General features: G+C 38.4%; 1 protein-coding gene across 1 annotated transcript; it reads left to right on the plus strand.

Annotated features, from left to right (window-relative positions):
* Positions 1-396: 396 nt before the first annotated feature.
* Positions 397-7,227, plus strand: LOC122841210 (histamine H3 receptor-like). Its single transcript, XM_044134319.1, has 3 exons — positions 397-643; positions 1,111-1,277; positions 6,440-7,227. Exons 1-3 carry the CDS (start codon positions 397-399, stop codon positions 7,196-7,198), a joined length of 1,173 nt encoding a protein of 390 aa, XP_043990254.1. The 3' UTR covers positions 7,199-7,227.
* The last annotated feature ends 10,491 nt before the right edge of the window (positions 7,228-17,718 follow it).

Below are 17,718 nucleotides of genomic sequence, written 5' to 3' on the forward strand. Positions count from 1 at the left end.
TCAGAGGATTATATTTATCCTTAAAAGCACAGCTAACATTTGGGGAATTACAGAGCTGGATTTCTGGTGCTGATTCCGCGGAAAAGCAACAGTATTCCCGCATGAGTGGCAAAGGATGCCATCTGATACCACCCTGTCACTGCAAATTGTGCAGAGATATTGCTGCCAAACGTGCGTAAACTTCATCAGGTATCCAGGCATGCGTTATGGAAGCGCGTCTTGCGCTCTCTCGTGGATATTTCCGAGCACTGTGCTCAGTTTCGTCGGGAAGCCCGGAGCTTTCGAAGCACATATGGGGGTGTTGATCGCAGTTTTCGTCCGCCAGGCACCTGTTGCTGGTTTATTATTTTTGTTGGCACTTGCCTGTTAAGGATTCTAACGACTCACATCTCCACCATGTCGGAGGAACACACTGATTCCAACTCCAGCGGGTACTATTTTGACAATCCCTCAACACGAATCCAGAGCAGCTTCGTGTTCTCAGGACCCATATTTGTCATTCTGATGGTGATGATGGTGACTTTGGTCGTGGTGATAGTTCTGGGTAACGCGCTGGTCATTTTGGCTTTTAAGGTGGATAAGAGTTTGAGGAGACAGTGCAATTACTACTTCCTGAATTTGGCAATTTCAGATTTTCTAGTAGGTGAGTTCAATCTTCTAATATTCCTATACAGACGATGTAATAACCAAATAGTAAACTTTTATGGTTTCTTACATGAACGCTACATGTGTGTACTTTTCCTTAGCCTGCCAAATTAAGTTCTGGAATCCTTTCAATTGGTTACATGGCTCAAGTCAGTCCAGTGTTCCTCAGTTTTGTTCAGTATTTTATCTACTGCTGGATGGATGGAGGGATGGAATTAAAATGGACATATTTAGAAACTAATAGTTCCTGAGGTTATTTTAGCAGTAAAAAGCCTTCTGCTGCTATGATTTATATATTTTATGTGGATATTTTTATTCTATGAATTTAGAAAATGTATATTTTGTTCTAAAGTGACATAAATACATTTATATTAACATGTTACATGTTACAAAGTGCTATAAAAAAGAGCCTATTATACTGTCTGGCCTTTTGTTTTGGTTCTATTCTTCATCAATTTTGTGTAGGGGCGTTCTGTATCCCGGTCTATATCCCCTACATCCTGACAGGCAGGTGGACGCTGGGTCGAGGGCTGTGCAAGCTGTGGCTGGTCACAGACTATCTGCTCTGCTCGGCATCTGTCTTCAGCATTGTGCTCATCAGCTATGACCGTTTCCTCTCTGTCACCAGAGCGGTGAGTGGAACATGCTGTTCCTAAATATCTTAGAGTCAGCCAGGTGAATTTCAGCATCTGGCCGCCCACATGGATGATTTAAAATTGACCTAAAAAGTCTACACAGCCCAGACTTTTTGTGAACAATGAGACCACAATAAGTCATTTCATAACTTTTTCTTTTTACATTTAATGTGATACATGTTCTTCACAATTCAGCTGTAAAGCAAATAATTCCAGGTGGGGGACTAAAAACCCCATAGAGATTGAAAACCTCAAACTCAAGTCATAACTCATAACTCATTGAGAGATTCCAAAGAACCAAGGTGATCTTATTGTACAAAGGTACCAGTCAGCACAAGGGTGCTGAAAATAACAACAGCACAATATCTGTTTACCAAATCTCTGTGAAGACAATCATTCATAACTGGAAAAAAATATGGGACAAGAAGGTGATACTAGAAATCTGGATATTTCTTCAAACTAAAGGAAAAACTAGATAACTGGTAAGAGAGGCTGCCAAAATGACAACAGCAACTTTGAAGAAGCTGTGGGAATATGGAGTGGAGTTATAAAACAAAAGTCTTTTCTTTCAAAAATGCATCCTTGCTTGGCTGAAATCTCGTGAAACCTTGTAGATATACTTTTAAAAATTTTTTTCTGATACATCAAAAGTTAAACTTTTGGCCTCAATTTATTTGCCACAAAAACCACACTGAGCATGCAATATATGCACATAGAAAAGTGATGAAACAGTTTTTCTTTTAATCAAGAGGGATGAAATTAGGAAAATGTGCCAGTCATTGAATAAAATTACTTTAAAAAAAGCATATTTTTGGAATGGCCCAGTAAAAGTCTAGACAGGGTTACCTGAAAAGATGTCGTTACAGTTTTAAGCGTCTGGACAACTTTGGCAAAACTGATGTCAGTTTTGACTGCAGGGGCTCAATGTTTAATGGAGAGGCACAGCAATATAATTACGTTTGAGGTATATTTATTCTAAAGCTGCAGGTCATGTGTACACCAACATGCAGTGGAAACTGAATGCTGACGGTGAATCCAAATTTAGTTTGACAAAGCATTACTTGAAAGAGGTGAGCAACATCTTTGTTTTTACTGTTTTACCTGAACAAATTTGTTTCTTCATTTGAAATATAAAGAATACCTGTCACTCTAAAGGCAAAAAATTCTTTGGAATCCTTTTATCGCTGTCTTATATTCTACATTACAGAAACCTACACTTTTCATTGGGCTGTGTATGCTTTTCTGTCAGCCATCTTATGAGGAAGAAAATAACCAGTGAGAAAGTCAAACCAGAACTGATTTTGTGTCTCAAACTATCTAAAAAAACCCAACCTCTTAAAGAGGTTCACTTTACCTGTTCAGACCCAATATAATTCTTTCGACCAGAATATTTCTTCTTTAATGTTTTGTTTTTTATTATTATTATGTCTGGCGTGACTCAAAGGCCAGTGGTTGGGGCACGGCAACCACATCCTCCCAAACATGTCCATCTGTGAAGGTTAATAACTCCTGACCCTTTCAGGCCTGGTGCCACCACTAATTATAGTTATTCCCTCACGACGAAAATAGAAAAGTCAAATTATGACTTTGGGAAAGATTGGCCTTCAGAAATAAACACAAACATGACAAATCATGCCAGAGGCCTCAAATCTTTCATTTCAAAACTTTAAAATCTTTTTTTACGTATTTGTTTTTCACCCACATATATATATATATATATATATATATATATATATATATATATATATATATATATATATATATATATATATATATATATATATATATATATATATATGTATAAAGTAAAATTAGCATATATTTTTAAGCCTTTCACCTCATGTAGCTTCTTCTTCTGCACCTTGGACATGCATAACCCGGCTGACTGTATCCTATTTACCTCTGTGATAACTCAAAAGGTGGGATGATGCTTGGCACAGGAGACAAAGAAAGTGCTCTGTCTCCTTTCAGAGGCAAACACTTAACATCAGAGCAATGAATACAAATAACACCAGAGAGAGAGTGAGCCTCTTCTTTAATTAGACAGCTTTGATCATAGAGGTCCTCCTCCGTACCCTGGTCCCTCCAACCTGGAGAGATCAATCGCTGCAGGCACAGGCCGCCTGCAGCCGACCAACATTTTCCTAAAAGCATTTCTCTCTGAACATTGGGAGACAAAGGGCTGTCAGCAGTCAGAGACACAGTTTGTCTTTGAAAAAAAAAGGTGGAGTCAGATGACACAGCTGGCATGAGAGAGAACTGTCAAAATCTCACAGCATTTGAGAGGAACCATCTTTTGGTTGCTAGTTTCGTCAGTGGAATGGAGTTAATATTAATTTGACAGGATTATTAGACACATCTTTAATTGATTTTTAACGTTTGGAGCATTGCAAAAGTATGCATGCAGCCTAAATATTTCCAAGTTTTCCAACATTTCAGCCACAAAGTTAGATGTAATTTATTGGGATTTTTTTAATTTTTTGCAAAAGGCAGAGCATATTTTTTTAAGAGAAGGATCAAGGACCTGAGTAAATAATTTGATGAAGATGTGGTGCATTTGTAACTTACAATACACCTACACCTTGAAATGAAATCTACAAAAGATTTTTTCAGGTTTACATCTATCTATCTATCTATCTATCTATCTATCTATCTATCTATCTATCTATCTATCTATCTATCTATCTATCTATCTATCTATCTATCTATCTATCTATCTATCTATCTATCTATCTATCTATCTATCTATCTATCTATCTATCTATCTATCTATCTATCTATCTATCTATCTATCTATCTATCTATCTATCTATCTGTCTGTCTGTCTGTCTGTCTGTCTGTCTGTCTGTCTGTCTGTCTGTCTGTCTGTCTGTCTGTCTGTCTGTCTGTCTGTCTGTCTGTCTGTCTGTCTGTCTGCCTGCCTGCCTGCCTGCCTGCCTGCCTGCCTGCCTGCCTGCCTGCCTGCCTGCCTGCCTGCCTGCCTGCCTGCCGGTCTGTCTGTCTGTCTGTCTGTCTGTCTATATGTGTGTGTGTGCGTGTGTGCGTGTGTGTGTGTGTGTGTGTGTAAAATCAAACAAACAAAAGACAATGTTAACCTAATGCCTTTTATGAAGGCTTTTGCCATATTCCATTTCATCTACATTGAGATTTGTGGTTGTCATGGGGAAATTATGAAAAACCTCAAGATGTATGAATACTTTTTCAAGGCATTTGACGTTATAATTCTTGGTTTCAGCAGATGATTGACATGCAGCAGGGTTCAGAGTCAGGTACAAACTAATTTGTACAAACACAAGTGGTTCCAGGTTTAATATTCTCTGCACTAAAGCTAATTAGAAAGAAGCACAGTGAGAAATTTTCAGAGGAGCTGGAGAGGCTCTAAAGTCTGCTGTTCACTGAGCAGGGATGCGAACAGGGACGCAGAATGTGACATTAATTGAGACGAGTGGTGATGAGAGGTGCTTCATTGACTTAATACTCATTCACACACTTTTAAACACTACATGGTGTTGGATTGTTCGACATGGTTTGTGTTGATAACCAATGGTCAGTGTTTATTAGTTAAGAGTTGGCTGCCGCATAGAAGGTTTTTGAAATTCATTTAATAGTTCATTAAGTTGTGAAGTTACTCAAATACTAATATTAGGCTTTTAAAATCTTCTATTATTATTATTATTATTGAGAAATCTAGCTCTTAATTCTGTGGTATGATCAATGTAATTACATGATTTATGAACTTAGTGGCTTAACGGTCTAATGTTCTTTATCCTTACTTTTATCTTACTTTTTCTTGATGCTACAGAATTCATGCTGGTACGTCTCTGTTCTACAGTTATTGTAAGGTTGTACTGAAAATACAATAATTACTTTTTAAAGAGCATTTTAAGGTAGATATACAATCATATTCATTAAGTTTGAATATTTATACAATGTTTATTTTAATAACTCAATTTACCTAGGTATTAATTATTTATGCACAGACTGGTGTTTTTAATTAAGCATTTGTTGTTAATTATGATTATTTTCTTTCCTACGGCTAATCAAAACATGACAGTCAAGATATGATTATTACTTTAGATGAATTTAAAAAATACAGAAATGTGGACTTAATGAAAGTTTTGTTTATGATCTGTTTGAAGGATGCATTTTCAAAAGGTAATTTTAATCTAATAAGCATTATCAAAGCACATATTGCAATTTATTGAGCATATGTCCTTTTGTAAAGAAATAATTATTTGAAGAAAATCATTGATTTCAGAATTGCCGGCACTCCTGTTGTTAATTGGTAGTACATTCTTTGTCGATAGGACGGCATTTAGTGTTTCTCTGCAGCATTTGACCCAGTTGGAGTTTACAGAGAGTAATTTTTGACAATTCTTCTTTGCATAATTGTTTTGTACCATTCAGAGGCCTGGGTCCTGTCTTATACTCTTTTCTCTTCAGCTCAACTAAGATAATTTCTTGAGAGGATTTAGGGCCACAGAGTGAAATGACCTTAAAAAACAACTGATTTTGTGTGGAAACATCCCTGTGTTAATTTGGCTGTGTTTTTTAAAACATGGAGAAAATAAATTTTTGTTTCTCTCTGAGAGCTCATCAGATTTCTTTTAAAGATTAATTTTACAATGCCATGCACTTTAACAAAGTTTCTAATGCCTTTGGAAGAAAAACAAGACTTCAGCATCACAGATCTCCCACCATGCTTCACTGTGAGCATAAGTCTTGATGCGTCTGTTTGCTGCAGTTCTGTCACATCTGAAGATTATTTTTAACCTTCCTTTTTCAACAGATTAGAAGTAAAAAAATTAATAACTCTGACCAATTTGAATTAGTTAAGTAAAATGCCACCACCTGCACTTCCAAAAATCATCTTCATCTATTTTAAAAACATTTTGTACCAACAATGGTTGTACAAAATTAATTGTAGAAAATCAATCAGTAGTTCTTTTTCCTACTGAACAAATGATTTTAGTCCATGATCACAAAAAAAACAAAAAAATTCTTTATGTTATCAATCAATATAAACACAGCATATATTATTGTTGTTATGGTTACAAAAAGAAGGCATTTACAACTATTTTTGTAATGTCCAAAGACAGTGGCACTAATTGCAGCTTTATCCAAGTAATTTTTCTGATTTATGCTTATTTTTCCTGCAGGTAAGTTATCGAGCCAGACAGAGCATGACTCATCAAGCCATAATCAAGATGATTGCAGTCTGGGTGCTGGCCTTTGTCCTGTATGGGCCAGCTATCATATTCTGGGAGCTGGTGGTGGGCAGAAGCCGCGTGCCACAGGATGAGTGCTTTGCAGAGTTCTATTACTCTTGGTACTTTCTGCTAAGTGCCTCCATGTTGGAGTTTTTCTCTCCTTTCATCTCGGTGGCTTTCTTCAACCTCAGCATTTACCTCAGTATACGCAGGAGAAGGCGCCACCATAGGGAGGCCCAACTTCAGCATCAGCTTCAGGCAAGTGAACCAGCGTCTGCCCAGACAGAAGGCATCCCTCTATCCCATAACTGGGGATTTGGGATAAAACTGCCTGGAAGAGGCTCCTTCCACTCTCAGACCTCCTCCCCTTGTTTGGGTAAACTGGATCCCTCAACCAGCAGGGCTGCTCAGCCTAGCCGTCTGTCCAGGGATAAGAAAATTGCTAAGTCCCTGGCCATCATAGTATGTGTGTTTGCCATCTGCTGGGCACCATACACCCTACTGATGATCATCCGTGCTGCCTGCAGAGGGCGATGCATCCAGCATCACTGGTATGAGGTCACCTTCTGGCTCCTGTGGCTTAACTCAGCTATTAACCCATTCCTGTACCCACTGTGCCACAGTAGCTTCCGCAGGGCCTTCAGCAAGATCCTTTGCCCAAAGCGGTACACAACTCCGCCTTCCTCTGCCCTGCGCCCTGGCCAGTGACAGGAATACCCCAACAAACAATGTGCCAAAACAATTGATTGAATGCAGATTAAAATAATCTGTGTCCAGCAATTTGTCATACGGGTCGTAATTGAGTTTCCAACTGCATTTTGTAGTGTTTGATTGATTTTTTTTTTTTTTTGTGTGTGTGTATTCAACAGGAAGGGAATACTTTCTCATGTGCATATTCACAAAAGTAAATATTATTGTTTGCTTATCAGAAGGAAAAGAACCTTTCAAGTAGTCTTTGCCATTTGTACAAAACAAGAAACATTTTAGGAGTTGAAGATAGACATTTTTCATATATGCTTGAAAAAAATATATAATGGAGTCCTGAAATATGTTGATTTATTTATTGTTTGTGTTAGTGTCCGTATCGGTCTATATATCCTTCAAAACGTTTATATTTTAAAATTATATTTTAAGGTGTTGTCCTCTACATTGAATCCTTGCCAAAACTGAATGATAACAGGCCAATATCACCCTCTACTGTCAAAGAGTGAAGGAAACAACACAGCACTTCCTTCACATTTTGTCACTCACCAACTTCCAACTCCAACTACAAGCTTCAGTGTATTTTATTGAGATTTAATGTGATAGACTAACACAAGGTGACAATAAATAGTGTTCTTTGTAGAACCAGCTACTTCTACAATTACAGCACATTCTCCACCAGAAAAAGAGTGTCTTTTAGGCCCTGACTCTATTAGACTCTAAACTTTAACTGGGCCTTTCAAGAATAGGAATATGCTTTTATCAAAAACCTTTCATTTAGCCTTTATTTTAATATTACTGTATTACTTTCCACTTTTCTACAAAAGACATAGCAGTGTTGTAGACTGACATTTTTTTTTACTGCACAATTATCTGCTCCTTTTTGTTAACATATTACATGAAATCCCCATGAACTATGCTGACGTTTGTGGTCGCAACATGAAGGTATATAAGACGGGATGAACTGTCAAACAAAACCTCTTGTGTTTCTGCTGCTCTGCTTTCAGTTTCCTCATAATCATCGACTTTAGAGGCTTATGAGCCTCTTTAATTTTGTGTGAGGCATCAATGTATTTTTTCTTTGTCTGAAATTCATCAGAAATAAATATTCGACTGCGGGAGGTTTTTGAAACAATTTACAGTATGAAAAGGTGTGCATATACTCTTGTACCACTAGATGTCACCATTAACCTTTTCTGTGCAATAACGTATTGAAGTAAGCTTTCAAAATGTTATCACTTTTCATCAGCTTTATCGGGTTTACTTTGATGTTGCTGTGTAAATTTTTTGTTTAAAAGAAAGTGTATTCATTTTTACAATAATAACAATAATGATCGCATGTGGCTGTGCTCTTGCAGCATAGATACAAATATGTTATTGTGGCATGTTCTTCTCTGTGTTATAAACAGCCTGAAATAGCTGTTTTGCAATTGAATGTTTTGTATTTATCCTTTAACAATAATACACATTAATATTTTAAATGTTATTCACTTGGCTTTAATGAAATATCTCTGATTAAAATATATATTTATCTATATATTTTTGTTTAACAGGAATGCTAGTGAAGACTTTCATCAACACACTTATCTCAGACAGTAGCTGATGGATTTTGTGGAAAGCCTGGAAGGAAATAATTAAAATGGATTTCAGCACTCCACTGTGAATGACCACATTGTGCCCTATAGTTTCTGGGTTTGTGCCAAATTGCTACTACTTTTGTTTGATGTGTGCATGAAATGCTGAGAGTGCAAAACTGTTTTCCGATACCTCTGTCTATGTAAGCTTTATTTGATAAGATTAAACCTTTCTCTCTCCAGATGCATACTTGTTAGACCTGTAATTATGCCTTTGTGTCAGATCTTGAGGATTCATTTGCAGGTGTCTGGGTCCCAAAGGGGACTTGCATTGCTCAAATTGTTGCTGTTTTCTGTGTGCACATCTGGCCCCCTGGTCAGGTGCTGGGAATAAGGGCACAGCTGCAGGGAACAAGGCCTCTGCTATGCCCTCCCCCCACCCCACCTCTCACTCCCGCTCAGCCCACTACATGGTTGAGGGGGACAGCAGTTCAGCTCTGACCAGAGGGATGCAGGCGTATTTCCCTGGGGTTGACAAAACTGCAGTCATCAGCAGAATGGCAAAGCTGGGTTTACTCTCAAATGTGACAGCAAGAGCACTTTCTCTGTGCACTCTGTGCAGTGATATTAGTGGGGGATACTGCTATTGATTTTGATGATAGATTGAAATGTCATGGCATGTGTGCCAATCTTATTGGCCGCTGACTGACGCAGTGTTGGGGATCATGCCAGCTTAAATTGGTCTAAGCAAAGGGAAATTCCAATGGGAGATAATAATTAAGACATGTGAAGAAGTGTGTGTTTGCCTGTTTTTTCATCCTGCACTTCTTGGTCAAGGCTTATAACTGGAGGCAATGATCCTAAGGGGCGGTAACTCCAAACAGAAGACAACTGCTAAGAGTCTGGTTTATAGAGCCCATTCAGCAAAGACAGATTTGTGATCAGATAAACCTCTTTTAAAGCTTCTTATTGCATTTCCTTGGCACTTTGTTGGACTTAATATCTCCATCTCTTTTAGTATACTTAGTATTCTATATTGTATTTAGTATAGATCTAATTTAGTTGGATCTGGTGTCTGATTAGCTGTTCTAAGAGATGCCATACCCAGCAATAGGAAGAAGGAGGCAAAGCACCTTATGTGATGTTCTTTATAAAGACATGCGAATGTGTACAGGCAGAATAACACGGTGGTATACACCAACCAGACACATTATTAGGTACACTTTTTCAATTGCTAAAACAGCCAACCTTATGGGATCAACTCAGTGGCCTTAAGCATTAGATGTGGTGAAAACAACTTATTCAAGTTCAGCCGAGCATCAAATTGGGAAAGAAAGAGGACTTAAATGACTTTGACGAATGTTTCTGACTCCTTTGAGTCAAAATACATTAGTTGTTATTTCCTAACTGTTTCTCACAGAAAGATCCCTGGCTTCTACCTCCATTTGTCATGGGTATTTATCAGCTGTATAAATAACCATCTAATGCAAGCATTAAGTTGGTAAAGGTTGGTTAAATAGGACCACAAAGAAAATAAAATCTAGGCTTTTTTTGTGTTTCTATCTTCAGTAATGATGTTCTCATCTGTACCATCACCGAAATAACTTCAGTTCAAAATTCGATTAAGCATTAGCATAATTTGCATTAGCACAACCCCTGTGAGAAATTTGGGTTGTTGACTAGTCTTTAGCTTCAACCTCCATGACCAACTAATCTGGATTTATACTAAATGAAAATGTAAATGGAGTTACTGCAGGTGATATATTTGCAGCAACTGCTTATTATCTTTTAACAAAAATCCCAAATAATCTGTTTAATCTTAAAATCTAACTTCTAATCGGATTAAATGCAATTAAAAGTATCAGATGTAAACTGAAACCACTGTATTTTAATGCTAATAGTTGAAGGCATTTTTACGTCCTTGGACTCTCTTCTACAAAGAACGGAACACTATTCTGCATTTGCACTACTCCAGAATATTGGCAAAACATAGAAAAGAACCTGCAGACAAGATCAAACCACTTTGCGCAGAAAGAGGTCAGAACCGTGACCCCTTCAGAAGCTGAAGTTCCAGCACAGACTGTTCACTCTCTCAGCCAACTAAATGTAAACCACAGTTAATATTTCATCAGGGACACACTTAAAAAGAAGGAAAAAAAGACTATTTCTGCTTGATTTTGGCCTTTTCACTTCTTCCGTTTTTCCTCCTCTTTTTTTCCTGCAGTGCACCTCCTGACTAGAGATTAAATAATTCCATTGGAATCCTCTTAGGATGGGTTCCCAGCACTTGGCAATTAAACAATTACATTTAATCAGCATGGGGCGACGCTTCAAGTCACCCTCATTTCAGACGTTGATTAAAAGCAATTCTGCAGTGGTTATTGCTGTCGACTTTCGAAACTGCGGTTCACTTAGGTTTGCTGCATCTGTGGTGTCGGATTGGATGGTAATACGGGGAGGTTCAGTGGTGGTCGGGAGCTGTATCTGCCTCTGGTGCGCGAAAGTGTAATGACAGAACTCATGGCAGACCTCATACTGTCCCCTAAGTCGAAGCCACTTAGATTAGTTAAAGACATTTTGACCCTACAGCAAAGAAGACTCGGTGAACAATAGCAAGAGGAGGAGCGCTAGGTTTTGCATGTGGGACTTTAAATCCTGTGCGCATATAGGTTTTATTGTGTGCGTTCACCTTGCTGCAGATGTATTTAACTGCAACTGACTGAAAGGGAATGCGTCTTGACATGTATATTTTCACCGTGCAACACAATGATGTCTCGCTCTGCGATGGCCCCCAGCTGAGTGAGGAAGCACAAGAAGAATAGGAAACCCAGGTGCCCGTGTTTCGTAAGGTGCCCCACTGGTTCTCCAGCCCTCTTAATTAGCGGCTTCCCGTCAGCTGGCGCCAGGCCTTTGAGCACCAGTGACTGGCGTTTTCTGCAAAAAGAATCTAGTTCACTCCAGATCGTCAGTGCCTCTAATAGACAGAGGCATGGGCAGGTTGAGAAAGAGGCATCAACGTTTTCTTGGCAAACTGATAAATCATCAGTGTATTTTCTGGTGTCTAGATCAAATGCATGCTGGGAGGAGAACAAAATACTGTAGCTTGCTGTACTTTCTATTAAAGACGGGCAACTGCAGAGAATGGAACCGTAGGCCTGGGCTTTTTTTTCTTCTTCTTCTTCCTTTCTTAGCAGGAGATGCAATGTAAAAAGACATTGATGATTTTTATACGATGAAGTCAAATATAGATAAAAGATTTCACCAGGATGAAAATCTACCTTTCTTCCTTGTGCGGCATCACAGCAGCTCTGTAACAATAGTCTCCTCTAATGACATTCCCCCAGTAACTTCTTGCCTCCATGAATCTCAAGGGGGGAGAGCTACAAAAAGTGATAATTACATGAAATATACATAGCGAATAAAGAGAGCATGTTTACATAACCAGCCCCATAAATATCCGACTGAGGAGACATTGTTCTCCAGCTCCTTTTAAGCTGATCTCCCAGGGATGCCATTTTAATGACATGATGGTTTAAAGAGATGCTGCTCCATCTCGTTCCATATTTAATTAACTTTTGCTTTTCTGACGCAGAGGAAAAACAGAAGAAAGAACATGCGATGGAGACAAACTCGTGCACGATAGCGGGGAGACAATAACAAATAGCTGGGAGAGGAGAAAGGGAGGTGGAGGGGAACATTTTGCAGAACCCTTGTCATGCTTTTGTGAGTTGTTTACAATACAAAAGATGCACAGGGAGAGGAGGAAACATGAATGAACTGTGGGAATAAAGACTGGGATTGCTGGAGGGGAAAGCGTGATGAGAAAAGAGGTGGCAGCATCTTGCTGTGGGCTTGATTTTCCTCAGCATTGCCAGGACACTTGTTTGGAGTTTATGGTAAGTTGGATGGAGCTAAATACAGGATAAGAAAACCCTACAATGAAATGATTTTGACCAAAGCATATTCAGTCAAAATCCACACTTTTGACCAATTGACAATTTGTGGCAAAACTGATATTTTAAGATCCTCTGCAGCCAGTCTGACTGAGCTTGATCCACACTGCAATAACTTCAATTTTTTGATTTGCAACAGTTGCTTGTTACGTGGCAAGATGTGGAAAATGTTCAGATATTTGAATAAATTAATGGAGCAGAGGTATAAAATGAAACCTAAGGGAAATGAAAAGATTAACAAAATAATTAGGAAATGTTTTATTTAAAACAAAACAGTGGCTGCACGGTGGCGCAGATAGTAGCACTGTTACCATACAGCAAGAAGGTTCTGGGTTTGAATCCCTGCCTGGGGTCTTTCTGCACGGAGTTTGAATGTTCTCCCTGTGCATGCGAAATTCTCTCCGGGTACTGCGGCTACCTTTCACTATCAAAAAATAATGACTGTTTGGTTAATTGGTCCCCTACATTCCCCTTAGGTGTGAGCGTGTTTGTGAGTGTGTTTGTGTCTGGTCATTTGTCCTGTGTGTCTCCATGTTGCCCTGAGATGGACTGCTGACCTGTGCAAGGTCCCTCGCCTCTTGCTGTAATGACTTCTGCAGATCGGCACCAGACCCCACCGCGACCCTGCAAGGATAAGTGGGCATAGACAATGAATAGATGACTGTACAGTGACAGGAAACCAGGTTTATCCCCTGCAGATTTGTCTTTTTGCTTTGTTGTCACTCTTAAATGCATCAGATCTTTATGGAAAGCAGTTTTTAAGTTGTAAAACGATGCAAATGTGGTCCTGTATTATTTGTACGGGCTGACAAGTGTTAGTGACTTTTTTCCTCATTGGTTCTAGAACTCACTTAGATTTGCGTCATTTATTCTATTATTTTACTAAATTGCATTTTCTTTTAATCTGAATATACTATTTTTAAAAACTGTACAATATTTTCTCTCCTTGTATAGTAAACATGCCCTTACTGCACAGTCTCTAATTCTTAATAAATTCTTGTAAAATTTTATGATGTGTGGATCTGCATGCCTCTATTTTTCCTATCACTTTGTTGCTGGCAAAGCTTAATTTCCCCACTTAGGGACATTGAAGATTATTCCTGTTTCATTTTATTTATGAGATCTTTTAGGCAGTTTTAGATCTCTACACAGGTCCTGTCTTGGTTACTTCTACAGAAGTTAGTTTAAACAATTTTTCACCCTTAACAAATCAAATTGTGATTGTAGAGCTGATTTTTGTATTTACTCAAAAACATTTAAATGTGACTAGATATTCTATATGAAGGAAATATGCAGCAAAAATACTAATTGTGTAAAAACTTCTACTATGTTTAAAAACTTTAAGTACAGCCTAGAATTCAGCGAGCCCTTCTATCAGTCAGTGCATTTTCCATTTTTACCTTCAGCCCCATACAGAGTACTCTGCATTATTGATAGTATCTTTCCCTTTTCACTCCTCTTGTTAGACTCTTCCCTTGTCCTCCTCACTCACACCAAACTGAGCTGGCTACATGGAGCCAAGAGAGTTACTGGGAATTTGACCCCACCTGGTCTATATTTCATTGCTTGGAGTTTAATACATTTTTGAAAATCCTCCCCCATCCAGTCATACTAGAAATAAAAAAAATAAAAAAATAATAAAAAGGGGAGAGTGGCTTGTCTATTTCAGGTGTCTATCTTAGTGAGGCAGAGGGAGATGACTGGAGGGTGATACTCACCTTCAGTTCTCCCAGTGCAGGAGACACGGGGATCATTAGAGGAGGGTACAGTGGAGGAGAGAGTTTTTGTTTGTCCGTGAAGAGAACTGAATTGTTATGGATTACAACCCAGATTAGAAGTGAATGTATTGCACGATTAGATTACAGACATTAGAACATTTATGAAAAATAAATTACTACTTTTAAATGATTACCATTCAGTTTCAAGTTCAAAATCCGATAATCAGCCATTTTTTTCAGAAGAGTAAGATAAAGTCAGCCTACGATCACAAAGTAGGGCTGTGGAAAACAAAAGCAAAACATAAACTCCTAAAAGCAACAGCTACAAAAGTGGAAAGTTATCCTAATAAACATGTAGTTGATTACATGGATAGTATGTTTTTTTTATTTGCTTTTTTCATCTGCTAAGTTTGATTCAACATTAACAAAGTAAGGAAATATGTGTTTGGTTAATTATTTCTTTTTGGGAATAAATCTATACCATTGGAAAACTTGTTTATTGTTTCTTAAATTGAGCCACAATTCGTCCAGATAATTTGTTAGTGTTTTTCTTGCTTTGTTTCTGTTTTCCTTTGTTTGTTTTGTCTTTTTTTTCTTTCCAGTGTCCTCTTTCATATTTTTTTCTTGTATTTTTGTTCTACGTTTACTTCAGAATGGCCATTAACATTATGCCTTCAGCCATTTGTATATAATTTTGTTTTCTATATACATAAAAAATATATCTTTTTATATTTTCTTAAAATGTTTTCCAACACTTATTATTTTATGTGTAATTTTTCTCTGGTTGGATTTTTTTCTTTCTTTGAGGTTCCTTTTCTTTTTATTCCAGCCTTGTTTCATAATGTGAAGGTGATGTTTACTGAAAGATGAAGGGTTTTGTCTCTGTTTTTTTGGGGGGGTGACAGAACTGACAAAGGTCCTAATGACAAAGCTCAGCCTTCATGTATTGTCTGTTTTTATTATGATTAAAATTTCCTCATAAAATTAGTAAATGTAAATAGGTTTTTTTATCCAACTGATCATTCTTTGACACCTTGCTCCTTTCACTCTTTTTTTTTCTGAAAACAAGAAATCTGGTGCATGCCTTAGACATAGTCGAGTTGAGACGTCCATTTTGCTAACATAGTTCTGAAGTGAAAAGATGGCTCTGTGGATGTGAAGTGCTGGTGTGAGAGATTAGGTTACCTCAGACGGTCCCAGTGGATCTCCCAGCCAAATGGAGCTGGATCTCATGCTTGGGCGCACATATTGAATGCCATAAGAGATCTCTGAGGTCTCCTTCAGCCAGAGGAATGCACAGCCTAACAATGTGGAGTTTTCACCAAACTAAATTTTGCACCAAAGAAGAGCAATAGCAAGGACACTGGAACACAAGGGAGAAGCACTGAATGTATATTTGTTCAGAAGGGATGAAAGGCCACAATTGTACCTTTCTGGACTGCAGCATGTTGCACAGCTTCAGCAGGAGCTCATATTTCTTTAATAAAGTCCTAACACAGACTGCTGCTTTTCCTCAAGAGGACTGCAGGTATGTGGCTCTTAAGTCTAAAAAAAATCCCATAATAACAAACAAACAAATGCTATTTTAAACACATCTCAGATAAAAACAACACCATTTCAGCTACCCCCAAACATCTGGCCCCACTGGCCAGTTTCATTAAGGATTGGCCAGGCTCTTAGCAACATTAAGTGCCACTTGCATTAAGGTTATGTGCAGAGTGACGGCACTGTAGAGGATCAGCCAGGCTGAGTTATCTCTGAACAAGCCATCCATTCTGCTGCTTTCTGATGGAAGAATACTTGGGAGCTGTGTAATTATATTGCTTTAAATGAACCCTAGAGAACCCTCTGCCAAAGCGCCTACAAAGTCTCGCACTTGGGCGTGTGTCAGGAACACGTCGCGTGTGTGCGCACTAATGTATGTAGCCATGCATGTGTGTGTGCGTTGAGCTGCTTAGGCTGGCGCTAAAAGCGAGGCCGCAGTGGTTTTGATACGCCTCACAAGTGAATTTAATTAAATCATAAATATGAGCTGGAGGCCACCACCCAATTTAATGTAATGGATGATGTGGGCCAGTCCATCTCTGGCAAAGCAAAGTTCTGGATCTGTTCAAATGCCCTTGAAGCTTATTAAAAGTGTCTGGCAAAGGGAGATGCTAGCAAAGTTGTTTAATGGATGCCCAGCTTGCATTTCCTGTGACAGTTTAATGCTGGGATGTACCATCTCTGACATGGATGTGGGGTTGCAATTAGTCTATTAGTGATCTAATCCTCATTATAGAAATTGAATCCTATTAGCCAATGAGAATCTTTGAGACTGAACATCAAAGTAAAAGTAAACGAGTAAGAGCACATTCACCATGCCGCACTGGAAAAGTGGTTTGTGATTATTTGTATAAAGTGTACAGTATGTACACAACAAAACAAAATGGACTTAAAAAAATCTACAAAGAAAGCAGGTATAGTAGACAAATACAGTGTAATAACAAAAAATGTGAAGAAAGCAGTTTTTCATTAAACACTTAACAAAAAACACAGCAAACCCCACTAAACTGGATTCAGTGACTACTTAGTAAAGGCTATTTCTAGTTCTGCATCTTATGTTTTGCCCTCTCTGTTGTGTTTTGTACTGTGGGGTCATATTCATCCAAAAAACATCCTCTATGCTTCTTCATGCATGGTTTGGAAAGAGAGGACCATAATAATGTAAAAATTGTGAGGCTAAATAATGCAATATTTTCTAACGGTATCCACTAGAAAATGTGATTAATAAACCACTGCATGCTTATCGTTGTTGTTGTATCTTGTAGAATAGTTACAAAGCTTTCAGCTTCAGAGCAAGGCTTATTCAAAGCAAAAAGTGAAAGCTTCAACAAATCGTTGGCAGCTTTTTGTGTCACCACTGATGAATCATTTGCTGAGACAGACAGATGCTAATGTCCCATTCAGCGAAGGCAGGAGAATCTTTTCCCAGGTCCCCCGGAGCGCTGGAGGCTCCCTAAATAGGCCTTACGCAAGGGTGTGTAGAATGGGACCGCACAGGGTGATGGGTAATGGAGTCATTAATAACAAAGACCTCCCTTAAGATGCTCAGATGTTCGTTAGCGACTGCCACAAGGGAGTGAGGAAAAATAGGATGCAATTTGATACAATAAAAAAACCGGGCAAGCTTTGGATGATTATTGTGCTTGCACTGTCATAGGTCTTGTCTGATGGGTTAATTGTGTTTGCTTTCTCACACTCCTGCACACAAAGCTTTTAGAAAACAAGCGACACTAAAG

Source organism: Gambusia affinis, linkage group LG12 (assembly GCF_019740435.1).
Source record: "Gambusia affinis linkage group LG12, SWU_Gaff_1.0, whole genome shotgun sequence".
NCBI classification, from domain to species: domain Eukaryota; kingdom Metazoa; phylum Chordata; class Actinopteri; order Cyprinodontiformes; family Poeciliidae; genus Gambusia; species Gambusia affinis.

Coding starts and splice junctions, on each gene's coding strand:
- LOC122841210 (XM_044134319.1), top strand. CDS start 397: ATGTCGGAGGAACACACTGATTCCAACTCCAGCGGGTACTATTTTGAC. Junction 644..1,110: donor AATTTCAGATTTTCTAGTAG/GTGAGTTCAATC, acceptor AATTTTGTGTAG/GGGCGTTCTGTATCCCGGTC. Junction 1,278..6,439: donor TCCTCTCTGTCACCAGAGCG/GTGAGTGGAACA, acceptor TTTTTCCTGCAG/GTAAGTTATCGAGCCAGACA.